Source organism: Oncorhynchus kisutch, linkage group LG20 (assembly GCF_002021735.2).
Source record: "Oncorhynchus kisutch isolate 150728-3 linkage group LG20, Okis_V2, whole genome shotgun sequence".
Classification (NCBI taxonomy): domain Eukaryota; kingdom Metazoa; phylum Chordata; class Actinopteri; order Salmoniformes; family Salmonidae; genus Oncorhynchus; species Oncorhynchus kisutch.
Genome location: NC_034193.2, coordinates 38,732,021 through 38,755,863, shown reverse-complemented (window position 1 = coordinate 38,755,863; position 23,843 = coordinate 38,732,021). Strand labels below are relative to the sequence as shown.

Here is a 23,843-nt window from a genome sequence, read left to right as displayed (position 1 = left end):
GTATGGTAATAGTTCTGTTTTGTTTTCTCTCTATTTGTCACACAGACAAGCCTATGAGAACTGCACTGTTCTGGATGCTCGAATCTGCTACAACGTAGCCAAACTCATGTCCCTGAATGCTGAGAGGTGAGACCTTTACCTGCTGTTGTGTTCATTCTCACTGCTTCATCACAATTTCAGCCCCGAACATATCCAACCCTCACTACATAAAATGGCTAGGCTTTACAAAATTGTACAGATGAAGGATTATAGGGCGGCCCAGCCCCTGAAGTGACTCTACACTGTATGCAAAGAATTTATTTTGTCTTAAGAATTTTGCCTTCTCTGTGTTGCTCTCCACATCCCCCATTCTGTCACACCTCTGTAAAGCAGAGGTTCTGTTGTCTTTATATCCTGCGGGTCTGATTATGATTGGAAGTTAACTCAACAGTAATGCCATTGGTCAACAACTCAGATTTTTAAATCGAAACAGATTCTTATAAAAAAGCTCCTAGATTCATTGTCTCTTTCTCTTTGTTCTTGACCTGCGTTGGTGAAATATACAGTCTTTCTACCGCTCTCTCCCCCAAGAGCTATGGCACAAGCCATGACTTCTCTCTTGTTCCCGGCCTGATCATACCTACAATAAGGCTTTGTAACTTAAGCTTGTGCCTTGTACAAGTTTTTCATTTATTTTACAATAATATTACAGTTTTTTGCCTTTGAAAGACAACTTTCTTGATAGCCTATTACTGTAAGTTAACTATAGTTTCTTGCATTTTGCTAAATAATCTTTATGGAGTCAAACATTTTTAGTAGGATAATTACATAGTCTTGTCACGTGAGGTATATTCTATAGCCTATATTATAAATATTACTTCCCATTTAATTTGATCACTCTTTTGTTGCTTTGATTTTCCTGCGCTGCAATGCAGATGAGTGATTTAACATATTTTCACTGAAACCCGCGCTAACACATATTAAGAGTATTCCACTTCATGTAGCCTCATTTTGACCCGCGATCAAGCTACATGATGGACTAAACGTACAAATCCTGTTTCTTCAGGATTATTTTCCTCCGACAATACAGGTCTAATTAAGATCCTACATCTGTAGTTACTGTAGAAGAACTCCAGGTGGAATTTATTCCTGCCTTTTTGGAAGGGATAAAAAGGGCTCAAAAGCAAAAACATTGTTGGAGATATACATTTAATTCATTACCTCCTCACTCTCAACAAATGGGCCAAGGCAAGTGTAAGGTCCATAAAATAGTGTTTGAATTGTATATGGAGACACAGGGTTGAGGAGTAACTACACGGGGAGTAACTAATCCTTAACTCTTACTTTAACCATTCAGAGTTGATGCCTGTGGTGTAAAAATACTTTAAAGTACTACTTAAGTAGTTTTTTTGGAATCTGTATTTTACTTTATTATTTATATTTTTGACAGCTTTTACTTCACTCCATTCCTAAAGCAAAGAATGTACTTTTTACACCATACATTTTCCTTGACACCCAAAAGTACTCGCTACATTTTGAATGCTTAACAGGACAGGAAAATAGTCCAATTTACACACTTATCAAGAGAACATCCCTGCTCATCCCTACTGCCTCTGATCTGGCAGACTCACTAAATACAAATGCTTTATTTGTCAATTAGGTCTGAAGGTGTGCCCCTGGCCTATCCGTAAATAACGAAGACAATCACGCCTTCTGGTTTGCCTAATATAAGGATTTTGAAGTGATTTATACTTTTACTTGTGATATTTAAGTATATTTAAAATCAAATACTTTTCGACTTTTACTCAAGCAGTATTTTACTGTGTGACTTTTTAGTAAAGATACCTTAACAGAAAATGACTCAAGTATGACAATTGGGTACTTTTTCCATCACTGGTTAATGCCTAACCTTAAGAATGTGGATTTAATGCCTAAACTTAGATTACTTTACTGAGTTTGGGTAATCCATAAATACCATTTACTGATTAGAATTTTGGATAGGTAACTGTAACAGATTACATTTAGAAAGTAACTGTTACATGTTTACTTCTTGGATTACATTTAAATGCAGAAACGATGATTGAGAAAAAATACATTAACTCCTTTGTTTTCTCAATGACATTTCAATTCAGCATTGGAAAAAGTTTGTTGAGGTGAGCGAGTCTGATCACAAATCCGAGACCACTATGACGACACACCAAATGTGTTTGATGGTTTATTTTTGTCTTCTAATGCCTCTTCAAGGAATAATCCACGCAAACTATATTTGGGTATTTTTTAAATTTAGTTTAGTTAATACAGTGATGTGGCAAGTTACACTTTGCTTCTTGAAAATCCTATATCTTGAACAGGTAGTTCACCTGTGATACAAGTCAGTATTCAACATTCATCCATCCATGTCGGAACCAGCAACTAGGGGCATCAGTGAGCTCTGTTACCATCAAGTAGGCTTTGGTTTTGCTAGTGTGTTATGAACGGAGATGGTGGATGGGTGTCTGCCTCTGGTTCCAAAGGTTGCATGTTTGAATCCACCGATAGAAAGTTGTTTTTTAAATATTTTTGTTCTAAGCCTATTATAAACCTTAACCATTCGGAGTTAATGCCTAAACTTAGATTACTTTATAGAGTTTGGGTAATCCAAAAGGTACTTTACTGATTATAATGTTGGATAGGTAACTGTAATTCATTACACTTAGAAAATAACCTGTAGACAAACCACTTTTTAAACAAAGTTAGTCAAAGTTATGGACACAATGCTGCAAAGACATGTTATCTGTGTGACCTAAAAGATATCGGAGGAGAGAGGCCTTGTTTTTTTAGGTCAGTGAGTTCTGATGACTGAAGTAGCCCTTGATGACTCAGCAGTGGCCATCTTGATCTCCTCCTACTCTCCCACTGGTGCTAAACACTATTGATCTCCAGTGGCTGGAGAAATCCTCCATGCTACTGGAATTGATTGCCAAAGTTATGTGTCGGAATGCACTCACCCGAAGTCTTGAGCCTTACTTTGTCTGTTGTACCAGTCAAAAGATTGGTTACCACATGATTCCATATGTGTTGTTTAATAGTTTTGATGTCTTCACTATTATTGTACAATGTAGAAAATAGTAAAAATTAACCAAATCCCTGGAATGAGTAGGTCTGTCCTAACTTCTGACTGGTGCTATATGTGTGAGCGTGTATATGCATGTTCGCGAGTGTATATACTGCTCTGATTAGATTGTGTGGTCGTAATGGATGTCCCATGCATGTGTGCAGAATTGTGTGTTGTGTGCACCATTTGTAGAGCTTACAATATGATTTTTGTGTGTGTGTGTTGCCTCACAGGAAGAAGACAGAGCGCAGTTTAAAGTTCTTCACTGATCTCATGGCCAAAGAGCACATGCCCTCCATGATCAACCCCAAACCCTGTGGACACCTCTGCTGCTGTGTCATCAAAGGCTGTGAGCAGGTTAGACACCCAGAAAACCACCAAACGTATTAGGCTGTACCTTTAGGCAATGAAAATTGGACTACTGTGCAATGTTATGTAAATTATAATCTGTCATATTTCAGGAAGAGGCGGTGAGCTTCTATACTAAGCGGGAGGCCAAACTAAAGGAGGACTACAGAAAGGAGAAAGAGAAGGTCAACACCAAACCCCTTGGCATGGCGTTCATCACTTTCCAGAATGAGGCCATGACCGCAATGTGAGTCGATCTTCACATAATTTGATGTTCGTGCTACGTCTGAACAGGATGGTCTTTTCAAACCGCCTCAGTAGATCAGTGCCGTCACCAAATGCCATATGTTAATAAAAGCTTGTGTAGCCTACTCAATTTCCCTGCCATTTACCGCTTATCACAGAATCCTAAAGGACTTCAATGCCTGCCAATGCCATGGCTGCACTTGTCGCCAAGAGCCCAAGTCATCCCAGTTCAGTGAAAGTCTCCACGTCTACAACTGGAGTGTGAGCTATGCTCCTGACCCTCAGAACGTGCGCTGGTAAGAGACCGTGTCCTGCACAGGGTGGGCCAGCCATAGAATTTAGGATATAATACTCATTCTATTTCTATGGGGCTAGCACAAACTATGATGTTGAGGTAGAACAAAGGAGGGCATCAAGAAAGGCTAAAAGGGACTCTTCTCATCAAATCAATTTTTATTGGACACGTACACATGGTTAGCAGATGTTATCGCGAGTGTAGCGAACTGCTTGTGCTTCTAGTTCCGACAGTGCAGCAATGTCTAACATGTAATCTAACAATTCCACAACAACTACCTAATACACACAAATCTAAGTAAAGGAATGGAATAAGAATATATACATATAAATATATGGATGAGCAATGACAGAGCGGCATAGGCAAGGCGCAATAGAGGGTATAAAATACAGTATATACATATGAGATGAGTAATGCAAGATATGTGAACATTAAAGTGGCATTACTAAAGTGACTAGTGATCCATTTATTAAAGTGGCCAATGATTTCAAGTCTGTATGTAGGCAGCAGCCTCTCTGTTAGTGATGGCTGTTTAACAGTCTGATGGCCTTGAGCTAGAAGCTGTTTTTCATTCTCTCGGTACCAGCTTTGATGCACCTATTCTGACCTGACCGCCTGGATGGTAGCGGGGTGAACAGGCAGTGGCTCGGATGGTTGTTGTCCTTGATGATCATTTTGGTCTTCCTGTGACATTGGGTGGTGTAGGTATCCTGGAGGGCAGGTAGTTTGTCCCCGGTGATACGTTGTGCAGACCGCACCACCCTCTGGAGAGCCTTGCGGTTGTGGGCGTTGCAGTTGCCATACCAGGAGGTCATACAGGATGCTCTCAATTATGCATCTGTAAATGTTTGTGATGGTTTTAGGTGACAAGCTAAATTTCTTCAGCCCCCTGACTCCTTCTTCACCACACTCTCTGTGGGTGGACCATTTCAGTTTATCTATGATGTGCCATTTCAGTTTGTCCGTGATGTGAAGTGCTGAGTAATCCTTTCTGTAGAACGACTACACTCCATACCTTTGCACTCAAGGACAAAATGTGGCTATGGAAGGAGGGGATGGTGTGATGATAGGTATTTGTCCAAAACTCATTAGTGATCCTCAGCCCCCATTGACCTCCAGTCAGCTCTTTTCCTGAAACCGTGACTTTGGAGCTTTGCGGTTTACTGAATGCTTGCCAATAACTTAATAACCCACTCAGTCTCCGCCCATGCTTAGCTGGCTCCACATCAAATAAAACGTTTTGTCACATGCGCCGAATACAACAGGTGTAGACTTTACCGCTACATGCTTACTTACAAGCTCTTTTCCAACACTGCAGAGTTAAAAAGTAAGACAAATTTGCAAAACAAAAAAAGGAAATAGTAACACAATAAAATAACAAGAACAATGTTATATAAAAGAAGTACCGTTACCAAGTCAATGTTTTAGGGGCTACGAGGTAGTTGAGGTAATATGTACAGTCGTGGCCAAAAGTTGAGAGAATGACACACATAAATTTTCAGTCTGTTGCCTCAGTTTGTATGATGACAATTTGCACATACTCCAGAATGTTATAATGAGTGATCAGATTAATTGCAATTAATTGCAAAGTCCCTCTTTGCCATGCAAATGAACTGAATCTCCCAAAAACATTTCCACTGCATTTCAGCCCTGCCACAAAAGGACCAGCTGACATCATGTCAGTGATTCTCTCGTTAACACAGGTATGAGTGTTGACGAGGACAAGGCTGGAGATCACGCTGTCATGCTGATTGAGTTCGAATAACAGACTGGAAGCTTCAAAAGGAGGGTGGTGCTTGGCATCAGTGTTCTTCCTCTGTCAACCATGGTTACCTGCAAGGAAACACGTGCCGTCATCATTGCTTTGCACAAAAAGGGCTTAACAGGCAAAGATATTGCTGCCAGTAAGATTGCACCTAAATCAACCACTTATCGGATCATCAAGAACTTCAAGGAGAGTGGTTCAATTGTTGTGAAGAAGGCTTCAGGGCGCCCAAGAAAGTCCAGCAAGCGCCAGGACCGTCTCCTAAAGTTGATTCAGCTGTGGGATTAGGGCACCACCAGTACAGAGCTTGCTCATGAATTGCAGCAGACAGGTGTGAGTGCATCTGCATGCACAGTGAAGCGAAGACTTTTGGAGGATGGCCTGGTGTCAAGAAGGGCAGCGAAGAAGCCACTTCTCTCCAGGAAAAACATCAGGGACAGATTGATATTCTGCAACAGGTACAGGGATTGGACTGCTGAGGACTGGGGTAAAGTCATTTTCTCTGATGAATCCCCTTTCCGATTGTTTGGGGCATCCGGAAAAAAAGCTTGTCCGGAGAAGACAAGGTGAGCACTACCATCAGTCCAGTAAAGCATTCTGAGACCATTCATGTCTCAGAATCCATTCACTCACTCACAATTTTGCCTAAGAAAACAGCCATGAATATAGAATGGTCCCAACACATCCTCCGAGAGCAACTTCTCCCAACCATCCAGGAACAGTTTGGTGATGAACAATGCCTTTTCCAGCATGATGGAGCACCTTGCCATAAGGCAAAAGTGATAAATAAGTGGCTCGGGGAACAAAACATCGATATTTTGGGTCCATGGCCAGGAAACTCCCCAGACCTTAATCCCATTGAGAACTTGTGGTCAATCCTCAAGAGGTGGGTGGACAAACTCCAAGCATTGACTATGCAAGAATGGGCTGCTGTCAGTCAGGATGTGGCCCAGAAGTGAGTTTTTCTCAATTGCTAAAACACAATTTCTGAAACCTTGCTCCATTTCCTGAAAACATTCAACACAAAACCTCATCTTCAAGCACTATTTACATAACCTCTGACTCTTGCAAAATGAAACATTCGCCTCAAAACAGTTTTACCTGTGTTCAAAATCAAACACTGCTCTCAAATCATAAACAAAGTGATCAAAATGATATACACTCTCAAGCAGTCAGTAAACAATACACCGAAAAATAGAAAACACATTATTCAAAACATACAATTCTCAGGGAGAAGTACATTTTTAATCTAAAAAAAATATTCATATTTTTCCGTCATTGTCTTTTGATGAACGAAAACATCAAAATGTATCATAAATTTTGGCCTCTCCTTCTCCTCTTTGTTAGATTGAAGCCTGCTTCATCGACAAAGATGAACTCATGGGGTCTGTCCAAGGATTCCAAGTCAAATATTGTCTGTGTAGAAATACAATATACTATATATGTAGGATTTTGTAAGTCGTACAGAGACAGTGCTATACTGTAGAGTACAATCTGATTCACATACATAGGAATGTACTGAAGAGTAATGTCATTCACATAGTTTGTTAGTACTGTAGACAAACTGGATTACAGTAAATGTTTCTGAATGTACACTTACTTGCACATACTGAGCTCGCAGTTCTTTCACCCTTGGTGAGTTGCGCTCAAAAGGTACTCTGTATACTTGTTTCATTCGCATCCTGTTACGATGGAGGACACTGTCAATTGTGGAAATGCTCACACTGTCGATTCCCTGGAAGTGTGTATTGTCTTGTATCACTCGTCCCTGCATTAAAATCACCGGGCACTAGAAGCGCCACCTCTGGATGAGCATTTTCTTGTTTGCTAATGGCCCCGTACAGCTCATTGAGTGTGGTTTTAGATCCAGACAGTATCTGTTTGTGGTAGTAAATGGACAGCTACTAAAAATATAGATGACAGAAATGTTATGGTGTACAGCTTATCATTAGGTATTCTCACTCAGGCGAGCAGAACCTCAACTTACTTAATATTACAGATTGCGCATCAGCTGTTAACAAAGAGACGCACCCCCCCCCCCCTTGAGTTTACCCAACCCTGCTGTTATGTCCTACCGATGTACAGATAAACCAGCTAGATTTATAGTTTCCATGTCCTTGTTCAGCCATGACTCTGAGAAACAGGATATTCGATTTCTTCCGATCATGCTGATAGTCTCGAACAGAACTCGTCCAGTTTATTCTCCAGTGATTGCACATGCGCCAATAGAACAGAGGGTAGAGGTGGTTTATCCACTCGCCGACATAGTCTCGTCAGGTATCCCACATGCCAGCCTCTATAACGCCGCCTCTTCCTTTTTCGAATGGCCCGGATTTGGGCCTGTCCTTCGCCACCGACTCATTGAAGTAGAACTCCTCCTCCATATCGAGGATCGTTGTTCTGATATTCAGAAGCTCTTTTAGTCATAGGAACTATGGTGGTAACATTATGTACAAAAGAGTTAAGATCAGATTTTTTTTTTTTTATATAATAGCACAATTGGTCAGAGCCCGTAAAACAGAATAGTAGTATGTGCGTGTGCACACAGGTGTGAATTTTGCTCGATAGATTTGATATCAACACATCTTTGGATTGTATTATCTTTTAAAACTAGTGTTCTATTTTTCTTGTGTATGTTATATTACCAGAAGGTATTGTATTAAGTCTGATATGAAGGTAACACTTTAATGTGCATGTGGGATGACCTGTTTAAATGCTGGATGGTTTACAAATGATCTCTGTGTATGTCAACTTCTCTGACAGGGAGCACTTATCATTGGGGGGGATTTCCTGGTGGATTCGCTGCTTCATCATCAACTGCATCCTTTTCCTCCTGCTCTTCTTTCTCACCACACCCGCCATCATTATCTCCACAATGGACAAGTTTAACGTCACCAAGCCTGTGGAGTATCTCAATGTAAGAAATCTTCAATATCCCTCAATGTATTTCATTCCATATCAAAGGTTTTGTCGTGGCCTAGCTGGTCTACAGTGGTTCCTCCTTTAAAAGTTGTTATACTGCATGCAGCACACCTTGTGGGCTGCTGCAGAATTCTATGGCACGTTATTTATCAGCCATTTTTACCATTAATGCAAGTTAGTGCTAGTTTGATCACCAGAGGGCATCTTTGAGAAGTATTTGATAGTCTTCAGTATTGGCATTACTAGAGAATTTAAAACCTTTTTTGTAAGAACATAGTATATGGAATTGATTTTAAGAAATGTAGCTTATTAACTAATCGATTAATATTATGGTGTTTCTACTACAAGAAATGTAAAAAATTAAACCCTCTGAGCTTCCGTTAGGATGGTACGAAAACTATGGCGCTGTACAACATGACGGTCGGGAGTAGGCTACAGTACTAAGAGCATAAGAGGATTGGAATAGTCTAAATTAATATCTATGGGGCATAACATTTCCACACCCTAATTGTAGTGTAACCAATACCCAGACGGATATTCAGTGAAAATAAAACATCTCATTGATTTATCAAGACCAGTCCCCATGCTTGTCTCAGAGCAGCATGAAACAATGCTGAAATAGTTATTGCTTCAAATCCTATTGCTTCTAACTTCAATATGCTTTTAAAATAAATAAAACCTACACCACTTTTAACATTTTGGAACTACCGCTCCCGGATCCGGGAGAATTGTCATCAACTGACACGAATTAGCATAACGCAATGGACAAAAAATATTACTAGAAAATATTCATATTCATGAAATCACAAGTGAAATATATTGAAACCGGATTTTCCTCTGGTTTTTCGCCTGCAATATCAGTTCTGTTATACTCAGACAATATTTTGTCCGTTTTGGAAACTTTAGAGTTTTTTTCTATCCTAATCTGACAATTATATGCATATTCTAGATTCTGGGCCTAAGAAATAGGCAGTTTAATTTGGTTACGTTTTTCATCCAAACATCAAAATACTGCCCCCTACACTCAACAGGTTAACAGCACATTACTCAACACTAGTGAGACTCATTTCGCATACTGTAGGTCTGCCGTAGATCTAAAAATATTTTTTTCATTGACGTGACTCTCCGCCAATAATTACATTTGAGGATTCTGAATGATTATCTAAGGGGCATTTTTCTTTACGGCAAATCGGATCTGTGATAATATCTAAGAGGCTTTTATATAATTATGAATGAATTAATAATAATAATAGCTTTGTTTAAAAATTAACAATATTTTGGAGATTTAGTTTTCATTGAGTGAGCCAAAAAAATGCCATTCCTGAACATGGGGTGAGACATTCTCACTAATTTGTAAATAAAGCCAGTAAGACCGCTGCACCACTTGGGAGGCCCCATACACAAAGTTTTTAATGCTGATTAATTGCCTTGCACAAAGTATCAAAATACATAGAGGTGTTAGTAAAGGTATATTGTCCTGCTAATAGCCCATAATGGGCTATTTTAATACTGTACAGGTCAGGATAATCAACACATTTATTTTATTAAGACTATCATAAATAATGTTGGTGCTTTTTTATTTTGATCCAAAGCCATGAATGAGTGAGTCACTCAACCTGATGTAGGTGACCGGGGCTATATGACTGTGCCATCAACTTGATTGTATATAGCGATATTTTGGAGATTTCATTTTCAAAAAACGAAAGTGAGCGATTGTAATCTGAATAAAGGCCAAAATAATATTTGTAAAGGCCAAAACAATTAATTCTGTTTTTAGAGGGAGAGAAACGCTGGGCTAATTGTGCGCCGCCCTATGGTACTCCCAACCATGGTCGAATGTGATACATAATACTACTAATAATAATACATTTCCCCCCGTCCACATGTTAAAGGTTCAAATTGATAAATGCTTTTTTATCAATTAGGATATTTCTGTTTAATCACAATATTTGTTATATTATTTGTTCTGTATTTTCTGGTGGATTAAACTGAAATTGCAATACAGCCAACCAAGCTAAGAAATACATTTGACAATAGAATTCTCCCCCTACCCTCCTAGGCAATTCTATTGTCCTGCTAATAGCTCTGCTAATAGCCATAATGGAGCTGTACAACATGACCGTATGTGTTTAAAAGTGTATTTTCCAGTAAGCAACAATTTGTTTGCCTTCATTAGCCTACTTTGTTCCAATATTTCTGTCATTCGGTGATATTTATTCCCATAGTAATTCCTTATGGATCCATAAGGAAATTAACATCTGCATTTTGAAAGCGTATTTTTATCATTATTTTATTAACAAAAGCATACCAAGTACAACCCCAAATCTGTAAACATGGGCACCCTCATAGATATCATCCTAACCAACCTGCCCTCCAAATACACCTCTGCTGTCTTCAGCCAGGATCTCAACGATCATTGCCTCATTGCCTGCATCCGTAATGGGTCTGCGACCACCACTCATCACTGTCAAACGCTCCCTAAAATATTTCAGAGAGCAGGCCTTTCTAATCGACCTGGCCCGGGTATCCTGGAAGGATATTGTCCTCATTCCGTCATTAGAGGATGCGTGGTTATTCTTTAAAAGTGCTTTCCTCACCATCTTAAATAAGCATGCCCCATTCAAAAAACTTAGAACCAGGAACAGATATAGCCCGTGGTTCACTCCAGACCTGACTGCCCTTGACCAGCACAAAAACATCCTGTGGCGTGCTGCATTAGCATCGAATAGCCCCCGCGATATGCAACTTTTCAGGGGAGTTAGGAACCTATATACACAGGCAGTTAAGAAAACAAAGGCTAGCTTTTTCAAGCATACATTTGCATCCTGTAGGACAAACTCCCAAAAGTTCTGGGACACTGTAAAGTCCATGGAGAATAAGAGAACCTCCTCCCAGCTGCCCACTGCACTGAGGCTAGGAAACACTGTCACCACCAATAAAACCATGATAATTGAGAATTTCAATAAGCATTTTTCTACGGCTGGCCATGCTTTCCACCTGGTTACCCCTACACCGGGCAACAGCCCTGGACCCCCCACAGCAACTTCCCAAGCCTCCCCCATTTCTCCTTCAACTAAATCCAGCTGATGTTCTGAAAGAACTACAAATTCTGGACCCCTACAAATCAGCTGGGCTAGACAATCTGTAAACTCTCTTTCTAAAATTATCCGCCGCAATTGTTGCAACCCCTATTACTAGCCTGGTCAACCTCTTTCATATCGTCTGAGATCCCCAAAGATTGGAAAGCTGCCACGGTCATCCCCCTCTTCAAAGGGGGAGACACTCTAGACCCAAACTGCTGCAGACCTATAACTATCCAACCCTGCCTTTCTAAAGTCTTCGAAAGCCAAGTTAACAAACAGATCACCGACCATATAGAATCCCACCGTACCTTCTCCGCTATGCAATCTGGTTTCCAAGCTGGTCATGTGTGCACCTCAGCCACCTCAAGGTCCTAAACGATATCATAAGCAGTTATGATATCGTTTAGGACCTTGAGGTGGCTGAGGTGACGATAAGAGACAATACTGTGCAGCTCTATTCATCGACCTGGCCAAGGCTTATCGGCAGACTCAACAGCCTTGGTTTCTCAAATGACTGCCTCACCTGGTTCACCAACTACTTCTTAGATAGAGTTCAGTGTGTAAAATTGGAAGGCCTTTTGTCCGGATCTCTGGCAGTCTGTATGGGGGTGCCACAGGGTTCAATTCTCGGGCCGACTCTTTTCTCTGTACACATCAATGATGTCGCTCTTGCTGCTGGGGATTCTCTGACCCACCTTAGCGCAGACAACACCATTCCCTATACTTCTGGCCCTTCGTTGGACACTGTTTTAACTCACCTCCAGACGAGCTTCAACACCATACAACTCTCCTTCCGTGGCCTCCAACTGCTCTTAAATGCAAGTAAAACTAAATGCATGTTCTTCAACCGATCACTGCCGACACCCACCCGCCCGTGTTGCATCACAACTCTGGACAATTCTGACTTAGAATATGTGTACATCTACAAATACCAAGGTGTGTGGTTATACTGTAAACTCTCCTTCCAGCCTCACATTAAGCATTTCCAATCCAAAATTAAATCTAGAGCCAGCTTCCTATTTCACAACAAAGCATCCTTCACTTATGATGCCAAAAATACCCTTGTAAAACTGACTATCCTACCGATTCTTGACTTCGGTGACGTCATTTACAAAATAGCCTCAAACACTCAGCAAACTGGATGCAGTCTATCACAGTGCCATCCGTTTTGTCACCAAAGCTCCATATACTACCCATCACTGTGTCCTGTATGCTCTCGTTGGCTGGCCCTCGCTTCATATTCGTCGCCAAACCCACTGGCTCCAGGTCATCTGTAAGTCTTTGCTAGGTAAAGCCCTTGTCTTATCTCAGCTCACTGGTCACCATAGCAGCACCCACCCGTAGCACGCGCTCCAGCAGGTATATTTCACTGGTCACCCCAAAAGCCAATTTCTCCTTTGGCTGCCTTTCCTTCCAGTTCTCTGCTGCCAATGACTGGAACGAACTGCAAAAATCTCTGAAGCTGGAGACTCATATCTCACTCACTAACTTTAAGCACCAGCTGTCAGAGCTGGTCTATCACTCCAGTGTTTAATTGCTATATTGTAATTATTTCACCACTATGGTCTTTTTGTTGCCTTATTTCCCTTATCCTACCTCATTTGCACACTGTATATAGACTTTTTTCTATTGTATATTTGACTGTATGTTTGTTTATTTTGTAGCACTGAGTTTGTTTTTCCCACTACTTTGCTTTATCTTGGCCAGGTCGCAGTTGTAAATGAGACATGTTCTCAACTAGCCTACCTGGTTAAATAAAGGTGAAAAAAAATAAAGAAGCTGATGAAGAAATACAGTACTGTATGCTTTTCCGACATTTTGCAGTTGAATGAGGTCGTCCACGCACTTTAAACATTTGGATAATAAAGCATTTAAAGCTTTTTGAAGATAGAAGCCACCTACATTTGTTTATTAGGCTACTGTGCAGTCTGACAAGTAATCATTAACTGTCAGTCATGGACAGAAACTTCTAAGACACAGTATTAATGAACACCCGGAGGTTCACTGGTAAGCCACATTTGATCCATCCCTGTTGGTAATCTGTCTCTCTTCAGTTACACATTCTTGGAATAGCATAATGGTCCGGACAGCCCTTGCTGTGCCTGGTGAGCAGTTGGTCAAGTTCTGTTGTCAGAAGAGGAATGGACATGTCAGGGTGAACCGACGACCTGATGAACCCACCAGGTATGTTGACTCTGCCTGTCGGAGGTGACGTTCCAGAGCTCACAGTTGTGCCTGGCATGGATTGTGACTCCCATCTTGTTCCTCACCCTCATCAATGTGCCATTCTCCGCCTGACTCTCCGCCTGTTGCCGCCTGTTGCCGCCTGACTCTCCGCCTGTTGCCGCCTGACTCTCCGCCTGTTGCCGCCTGACTCTCCGCCTGTTGCCGCCTGACTCTCCGCCTGTTGCCGCCTGACTCTCCGCCTGTTGCCGCCTGACTCTCCGCCTGTTGCCGCCTGACTCTCCGCCTGTTGCCGCCTGACTCTCCGCCTGTTGCCGCCTGACTCTCCGCCTGTTGCCGCCTGACTCTCCGCCTGTTGCCGCCTGACTCTCCGCCTGTTGCCGCCTGACTCTCCGCCTGTTGCCGCCTGACTCTCTCCGCCTGTTGCCGCCTGACTCTCCGCCTGTTGCCGCCTGACTCTCCGCCTGTTGCCGCCTGACTCTCCGCCTGTTGCCGCCTGACTCTCCGCCTGTTGCCGCCTGACTCTCCGCCTGTTGCCGCCTGACTCTCCGCCTGTTGCCGCCTGACTCTCCGCCTGATGTCGCCTGACTCTCCGCCTGATGCCGCCTGACTCTCCGCCTGATGCCACCATGTGCACCTTCATCAGATGAGCAGAATGATACTGCCCTGAGCCCCCATCGATTACAGTGGCCTATGTTAGAAACGGTAGATCCATTAACTTCTTACGGCTGAAATCCCGTTAATCCCGTTATCGATTTGACAGCAGCCAGTGAAAGTGCAGGCCGCCAAATTCAAACAGAAATCTCATAATTGAAATTCCTCAAACATACAAGTATTATACACCATTTTAAAGATGAACTTGTTAATCCCACAACAGTGTCCAATTTCAAAAAGGCTTTAAAATGAAAGCATACCATGCGATTATGTTAGATCAGTGCCTAGTCACAAAAACAACACAGCCATTTTTCCAGCTAAAGAGAGGAGTCACAAAAAGCAGAAATTAGAGATAAAATGAATCACTAACCTTTGATGATCTTCATCAGATGGCACTCATAGGACTTCATGTTACACAATACATGTATGTTTTGTTTGATAAAGTTCCTATTTATATCCAAAAATCTCAGTTTACATTGGTGCGTTATATTCAGTAATGTTTTGCTTCCAAAACATCTGGCGATTTTGCAGAGAGCCACATAAATTTACAGAAATACTCATCACAAATGAAAATACAAGTGCAATGCATGGAATCAAAGATATACTTCTCCTTAATGCAACCGCTGTGTCTGATTTCAAAAAAGCTTTACAGCGAAAGCACACCATGGAATAATCTGAGTACAGCGCTTAGCCACCAAAACAAGCCATACAGTTGGCTTGCATGACTTGGCTCATTGCATTTTGCCAGACCCCTTAGTCAAACAGCTCTTATTCGCTCCCCCTTCACAGTAGAAGCCTGAAACAAGGTTCTAAAGACTGTTGACATCTAGTGGAAGCATTAGTGTACATTTGGTCCGATTGCACTTCCTATCTTGGATAGCCATATACTTGAAAATCTACAAACCTCAGATTTCCCACTTCCTGGTTGGATTTGTTTTTCAGGTTTTTGCCTGCCATATGAGTTCTGTTATACTCATACATCATTCAAACAGATTTAGAAACGTCAGTGTTTTCTATCCATCTACTAATCATATGCATATCCCACTATCTGTTCAATAAAATCTGAAATACCTTTAAAATATGTATTTAAAAAAAGGCTTTGTCAACAAACGTCTCATATTGATTCTACATTGACATAATGAAAGAAAATGATTCACTGTGAAATTGCTAGTACACCCTTGTACAGAGCTATTTATTCCAGCCCTAAACCATATCACTGCTGGTTTTCTTTTCCACCTGTTTGTTAATTGAATGGCGTTGATTGAGTTTATCTGGGTTGTGTTTATTAGGGCCGTGGTTCTTAAACCCCCAGCAATTCCATGTATTTGATATATTCCAGCGCTAGTAAACCAGATTCAACCTGTCAACAATCACGTTTTTGACTTGTTGATTTAGGTGAGAGCTAGTTCAGGGCTACAACAAGATTTTGAAATGTCTGGGTATCCCCGAGGAGAGGTTTGAAAAAACACTGTATTAGGCTAGACCACAAAATAACGTTTTAAAGGTTTTGCAATGGAAAATGGACAATTATCATTGTCATTGGTGTATTCCAGGTAGTCCATGTCCATTTAATTTCCTTCCTTTAATGAACACAACCCTGCTTTCCCATGTCTAATTCAGTCCTTGATTAGAGGGTAAGAATCAAAACCAGCAATGCTTCTGATGTAATTTGGTAGTCATACCCTGCCCTGCCTTAGTAGTTTGCTCAGTGAGAATTCAGTCATTGTTCTTAGCATGGTGTTATAGATTGCAGTTGGACATAATCTAAAGCTATTTGGTACAGAGCTTAATATGAGGGCCTGTGAGGAGCAAGGCTTCGTTGACTATTGAGAAAATGTATGTCTTCTGTTCCCTCGTGTCATTTTTCTCCAGAACCCCATCATCACCCAGTTTTTCCCCACTTTGCTCCTGTGGGCTTTCTCTGCCCTGCTGCCGACCATCGTCTACTACTCTGCTTTCTTCGAGAAACACTGGACGAGGTACTGTTCACTTTCCTATCCTTAGCAATACGGTTTGCAAGTTGCACTGAGGGTTAGGCCATAGTGGTCCTAGGGATTTTCCAAGTCCAAATGAGTTGCTGATTTGGTGTAAAGAACAGAAATCGTCACACACAGAAGGCGACTGGAGTTGCTCTTCACTGAGTTAAGCGTTATCAATCAATCAGATGTATTTTATAAAGCCCTTTTACATCAGCAAAGTAAGCAATGCAGAGACAGAAGCACAGAGACTAGGAAAAACTCCCTAGACGGCAGGATTTTGATGGACAAAATCAACATGCGTGCGAACCCGGGATGCTGGTCTTCTAGGCAGAGTTTCTCTGTCCAGTGTCATTTTGCCCATCTTAATTATTTTATTTTTATTGGCCAGTCTCAGATATGGCTTTGTCTTTAACTCTGCCTAGATGGCCAGCTTCCCGGAGTCGCATTTTCATTGTTGATGTTGAGACTGGTGTTTTGCGGGTACTATTTAATGAAGCTGCCAGTTGAGGACTTGAGGCATCTGTTTTTCAAAATAGACACTAATGTACTTGTCCTCTTGCTCAACTGTGCACCGGAGCCTCCCACTCCTCTTTCTATTCTGGTTTGAGCCAGTTTCCGCTGTTCTGTAAAGGGAGTAGTACACAGCATTGTACGAGATCTTCAGTTTCTTGGCAATTTCTCACATGGAATAGCCTTCATTTCTCAGAACAAGAATAGACTGATGAGTTTCAGAATAAAGTGCTTTGTTTCTGGTAGTTTTGAGCCTGTAATCGAACCCACAAATGCTGATGCTCCAGATACTCAACTAGTCTAAAGAAGGCCAGTTTTAATGCTTCTTTAATCAGGACAACAGTTTTCAGTTGTGCTAACATAATTGCAAAAGGGTTTTCTAATGATCAACTAACACAACATGCCATTGGAACACAGGAGTGATGGTTGCAGATAATGGGCGGGCCTATTGCCGTGACGTTGTATTAGTTAATGTGACGACTGTTATTCATCTAATGATTAAAGGTTTCTAACGGCGTGATTAAATGAATCAAGCAATTATTAACTCATTAATCTGGGGCACCATGGGAAAATTTGTTTTATTGAGTTTCTATTTTCCAAATTAACTCAAAGATGATCAGAATATCGATTTTACAACAGTCGCTAAATAATCAATTTCCTCTACAGTCTCATTCTGAACGTCGCATAATCCGGGAATCTGCACAAACCCGGGTCCCACCAATGAGTTCGTACCACACCAATATTAGTTGATTATTTATTTACTAGAAAGCTAAAATGATGATAAAAGATACACAACACAGTCTAGGCTATTGATTAGAACTTAGTATAATGGGCCAACACACTATGGCGCGTGACCCAAAATGGGGATTTAAAAGACAGATTAAAAATAGAGAAAAAAAAGTACATGAGAGAAATATACATTTGGGTGCATTTGTCAGCTATGCAAATTTTAACCCTTGCCCCGAACTGCCGCTCTTTTGGGTCAGAATATAATGATTTAATTACGTGTTGGAGGTCTCAGATGGGAAGATCCGCGTGGGTTGTTTAGGCTTCTCAATGACACACTTCTCTGGCGCAACTCTCAGGTTGTCCTCATGATGTCAGTTTCCTTTTGGCTTAGTGGTCTAATTCCTCGCCCTTGCTCTGAAAGGGGCCTCCTGAGGACAGACAGCTCTGTATCTCAGAGCTCACAGCGTAGGAATGAAACAGCGTAGATACCACGATTCGATGGGGAGTGTAGACCAGGTGTTCCGGCTTGAATTCACCCGCTCAGACACAGCTACTCCTCCGTAGCATGTGTAGAAAAAAGATTTCTTTGTCTTCAACCTTGTTTTGGGTTTGTTGACATTTTAGACCTTGGCTGCACTTAGTCTGATATGTTAATTCTTAACTCACATGTCTTATACCCTCGAGTCAGAAGTGGGCGTAACCGCCTTTAGGGCAATTCTCTGGGCGTACCAAGTTAAGAGGTAAGGTCTAGATTTGACTCAAATCCAATTTTAGACAACTAACTTCACATTTCATCTTTAGCAAAAAAAAATCCACACAACGTACAATGTATCAAGCATATACTAGGAAAACTCTTAACATTACAATGTTTTCGTAATAACATTGTCCTTTAACCTTTAATAACAACACAAAAATGACATTCATTTTCATATTCCATCTGTCGTCATTACCACCATTGTGGCTGATGGAAAGCATTGTTCCAAAGTCCATTTATTGCATGTTTAATGTTCTGAGGCTGGTTCTCCATAGTGAGAGGACATAGGAATTTTTGTCTGTTGCCTAAGATTTACCATGGGCGTGAGGGGTCATAAATCAAATCAAATCAAATTTATTTATATAGCCCTTCGTACATCAGCTGATATCTCAAAGTGCTGTACAGAAACCCAGCCTAAAACCCCAAACAGCAAGCAATGCAGGTGTAGAAGCACGGTGGCTAGGAAAAACTCCCTAGAAAGGCCAATACCTAGGAAGAAACCTAGAGAGGAACCAGGCTATGTGGGGTGGCCAGTCCTCTTCTGGCTGTGCCGGGTGGGGATTATAACAGAACATGGCCAAGATGTTCAAATGTTCATAAATGACCAGCATGGTCGAATAATAATAAGGCAGAACAGTTGAAACTGGAGCAGCAGCAAAGTCAGGTGGAAGTTGAAACTGGAGCAGCAGCATGGCCAGGTGGACTGGGGACAGCAAGGAGTCATCATGTCAGGTAGTCCTGGGGCATGGTCCTAGGGCTCAGGTCAGTTGAAACTGGAACAGCAGCATGGCCAGGTGGACTGGGGACAGCAAGGAGTCATCATGTCAGGTAGTCCTGGGGCATGGTCCTAGGGCTCAGGTCCTCCGAGAGAGAGAAAGAAAGAGAGAAGGAGAGAATTAAAGAACGCACACTTAGATTCACACAGGACACCGAATAGGACAGGAGAAGTACTCCAGATATAACAAACTGACCCCAGCCCCCCGACACATAAACTACTGCAGCATAAATACTGGAGGCTGAGACAGGAGGGGTCAGGAGACACTGTGGCCCCATCCGAGGACACCCCCGGACAGGGCCAAACAGGAAGGATATAACCCCACCCACTTTGCCAAAGCACAGCCCCCACACCACTAGAGGGATATCTTCAACCACCAACTTACCATCCTGAGACAAGGCTGAGTATAGCCCACAAAGATCTCCGCCACGGCACAACCCAAGAGGGGGGCGCCAACCCAGACAGGATGACCACAACAGTGAATCAACCCACTCAGGTGACGCACCCCCTCCAGGGACGGCATGAGAGAGCCCCAGCAAGCCAGTGACTCAGCCCCTGTAATAGGGTTAGAGGCAGAGAATCCCGGTGGAAAGAGGGGAACAGGCCAGGCAGAGACAGCAACGGCGGTTCGTTGCTCCAGAGCCTTTCCGTTCACCTTCCCACTCCTGGGCCAGACTACACTCAATCATATGACCCACTGAAGAGATGAGTCTTCAGTAAAGACTTAAAGGTTGAGACCGAGTTTGCGTCTCTGACATGGGTAGGCAGACCGTTCCATAAAAATGGAGCTCTATAGGAGAAAGCCCTGCCTCCAGCTGTTTGCTTAGAAAATCTAGGGACAATTAGGTGGCCTGCGTCTTGTGACCGTAGCGTACGTGTAGGTATGTACGGCAGGACCAAATCAGAGAGATAGGTAGGAGCAAGCCCATGTAATGCTTTGTAGGTTAGCAGTAAAACCTTGAAATCAGCCCTTGCTTTGACAGGAAGCCAGTGTAGAGAGGCTAGTAATATGATCAAATTTTTGGGTTCTAGTCAGGATTCTAGCACATCTTTGTATCCCTAGATCTCTCCTCCCCTGTTGGGGGTGAGAGATCATCTGTAGGGTAGTGGTCTCCTGTAACCTGACCTGATCAGGACAGTCATGACACTATGTAGATATTCCATAAAAAAAATATGCAGTTTCCAGCTACAATAGTCATTTACAACATTAAGTGTCTACGCTGTATTTCGGATCAATTTGATGTTTCTTTAATGGATAAAAAATGCTTTTTCTTTTCTTTTTTAAATGAAATTTCTAAGTGACCTCAAACTTTTGAACGGTAGTGTACATGTAGGTAGAGTAACTGCATAGATAATACACCGAGAGTAGCAGCAGTGTAAAAGAAGGTTCTGGGTAGCCCTTTGATTAATGTTCAGGTGTCTTATGGCTTGGGGGTAGAAGCTGTTAAAAAGCCTTTTGGACCTAGACTTGGCGCTCCGGTACCGCTTGCCGTGCGGTAGCAGAGAGAACAGTCTATGACTAAGGGTGGCTGGAGTCTTTGACAATTTTTAGGGCCTTCCTCTGACACCGCCTGGTATAGAGGTCCTGGATGGCGGGAAGCTTGGCCCCAGTGATGTACTGGACCGTACGCACTACCCTCTGGAGTGCCTTGTGGTCGTAGGCTGAGCAGTTGCCATACCAGGAAGTGGAGCAACCAGTCAGGATTCTGTCGATGGTGCAGCTGTAGAACATTTTGAGGATCTGAGGACCCATGTCAATGACCCATGTCTGCTGAGGGGGAATAGACTTTGTCATGCCCACTTCACGACTGTCTTAGTGTGTTTGGACCATGATAGTTTGTTGGTGATGTGGACACCATGGAACTTATCTACCTGCTCCACTGCTGCCCCGTCGAAGAGCACGTCCCCATTCTCAGTCTTTCTTTTCCTGTAGCCCACAATAATCTCCTTAGTCTTGATCACATTGAGGAAGAGGTTGTTGTCCTGGCACCACACGGCCAGGTCTTTGACCTCCTCCCTATAGGCTGTCTCATCATTGTTGTCGTCGGTAAACTTGAGGATTGTGTTTGAGTCGTACCTGGCCATGCAGTCATGAGTGAACAGGGAGTACAGGAGGGGACTGAGCACACACCCCTGAGGGGCCCCCGTGTTGAGGATGTGTTGTTCCTTACCCTTGCTGTTGCTAGCTAATTTGTCCTGGGATATAAACATTGGCTTGTTATTTTACCTGACATACACAAGTTATTTTAATCCGACAATTAATCCACTGATAATAGGGTAAACCTAGTTCGTTTCTAGTCATCGCTCCTTCTTCAGTCTTTGGACTTTAAATGGCGGATGTCAACCAACTTTAAGGTTCATTACCGCCACCGACTGGAATGTGGATCTCAGTTCGGCTTTCAATCACCCACGTGGTATATGCTCCTAAAACCAATGAGGAGATGGGAGAGGCTGCACTTGCAAGCTCGTAAATAACAGAACCAAATTCTATTTTAGCGCCTGGCTACGCAGATGCTTGTTGGCGCACGTGAGCAGTTTGATTTAAATGATTGATTAACATTCATGTGTACATTTATTTTGCAACGCTCGCAGTGTGCAACGCTCGCGGTGTGGTCAGCATGTAATCAGAGCGCACACACCTCAGTGAGCATAGAAATAGACTACGTGCCGCCCCACGCTTTGGAGTCAGTAAGTTGAATAAGAGAAAATTGTTCCATGCAGGCACGTGGATCCTTTCCCCCTCATCTTGTAATAATTGCTCAGAATGTCTGTGACCGCGGATGAGCGGTAACGGTAAAAAAGAATCACAGTAAGTTACTTAATTGTTACCCAGAAATTATTTGATTCTGAGATTATTCTTTTTTTTTGTGTCTATTTAGGTTATGTTGTGAGAGATTTTTAATTCCAACAGCTCTTGGTGCAGATGTGATATTCACAATGGGGAAGATTCAAAATATATGGGAGGGGTTTCTTTAGTTGACCTATAATTCCACTTTTTTTTTCTTGATTTTGGGTTTTCTAAAGATCACACAGACTTCAATTAGTATAATTTTAGAGATGAACTACTCTGACAATTATCAATGGCTTTCTGGCGCCAGCGGAAGCCGGGGCATCATCCAAGTGGGTACTACAAATTAGTAGTGAAGAGGAGTAGCTACCTACAGAGTCCATAAGGAGAGGCTGAGGATGTCAGGGACAGCGAGGTGTGCTGATGGCTGCGGACCTGACTCTGATATGACCACCAACCTCCCTGACTGTGACCAAGATCCTCCCTCCACCGCTCAAACCATTCTACCTCCCTTCTTGCCTCAATTCCCAGACATTTTCATTTTGTACAATTTGTTGTATCTCATCTTATTAATTAAAATGTGTTTTTTTGTGTGTGTTACTGAAATTCAGCTTTTAAATAAACTAAATTAAATTATCATCATGTAAGCTCCTTCAGTGACATTGGCCTTTTTCTCTTTTTTTTCATGGGCAGATCAGGGGAGAACCGGACCACCATGCACAAGTGCTACACCTTCCTCATCTTCATGGTCCTCTTGCTTCCTTCACTGGGTCTTAGCAGGTACCTGTTAAACTATCTGTTTTAAGGCGCAAAACAGTTCATGCAGGTCATTGGTTATTTCAACTATTTCAAGGTAAAATACCCCTTTTTTTAAAGAATATCCCTTCAAGACATGCTCTGGAACTTTGACGTCTAACTAAGTCTTTTTTAAACCTACCGCTTTGGGCTGGATGTGTCAATGAGTCCTTCATGCATATTCTATGAGAAGAATTACTGTCTTCCCTTAATTAACCATGAGACTGTTTTTCAAGAAGCTGTATCGTGCCATTTTCCATACATTTTCACCCATGTGGGGCCAGCACCTTAGCAATTCGAGTTTTGCCAATGAGCTTCAGCCCTTAGCCATTTGAGTGACAGCTCGGAAGATGCACACACAGCAGAGCGAAAGAGAGCGCAATGACATGGTGCACATATCTGCACATGCACATGCCGCTTTTGCCTCAGGAACGCTACTTTTGGCTTCAAAGTCTACAAAAGTCCCGGAGAATCTCAATAAAAAACCCAAAACCTAAGCTGTTTTTATATTTCTTATGCCATCATAGAATACTTTGAAATATACCTGTACGTGTACAGTGGTTCGTCCTTTAAAAGTTACAGCGTTCTGCAGCACAGTATGCAAGGTGCCGCAGAATTCTGTGTCAACCAGTTACCATTAATGCTAGTTAGTGCTAGTTTGACCACCAGAGGGCATCTTTGAGAAGCATTTGATAGCCTTCAATAGTGGCTGTACTTGAGAATTTAAAACTTTTTTTTTCTTCTAAGAACTTAGTATATGGGACTCCTGACGGGGAGGGAGGAGTAGGCGGAGTAGGCTATCCTTGTCAATAAGAATTTGTTCTTAACTGACTTGACAAGTTATATGAAGGTTACACTAAAGGCATAACATTTCTAAACCTTCATGGTAGTCTAACCAATACCCAAACGGAGATTCAGTCACAAATAAAAATCTCATTGATTT

General features: G+C 42.1%; 1 protein-coding gene across 6 annotated transcripts in view; it reads left to right on the top strand.

The window, feature by feature from the left end:
* Positions 1 to 23,843, top strand: part of LOC109865862 (CSC1-like protein 2) — a 96,471-nt gene that overhangs the window by 45,980 nt on the left and 26,648 nt on the right. For all 6 annotated transcript variants that reach the window (XM_031799661.1, XM_020454341.2, XM_031799662.1 and 3 more), the window contains 7 exons: positions 46 to 126; positions 3,307 to 3,430; positions 3,535 to 3,668; positions 3,826 to 3,963; positions 8,491 to 8,644; positions 16,443 to 16,549; positions 22,799 to 22,885. In XM_031799661.1, coding sequence (XP_031655521.1) covers positions 46 to 126; positions 3,307 to 3,430; positions 3,535 to 3,668; positions 3,826 to 3,963; positions 8,491 to 8,644; positions 16,443 to 16,549; positions 22,799 to 22,885 — 825 coding nt within the window. The remainder of the gene's footprint in view (positions 1 to 45; positions 127 to 3,306; positions 3,431 to 3,534; positions 3,669 to 3,825; positions 3,964 to 8,490; positions 8,645 to 16,442; positions 16,550 to 22,798; positions 22,886 to 23,843) is intronic.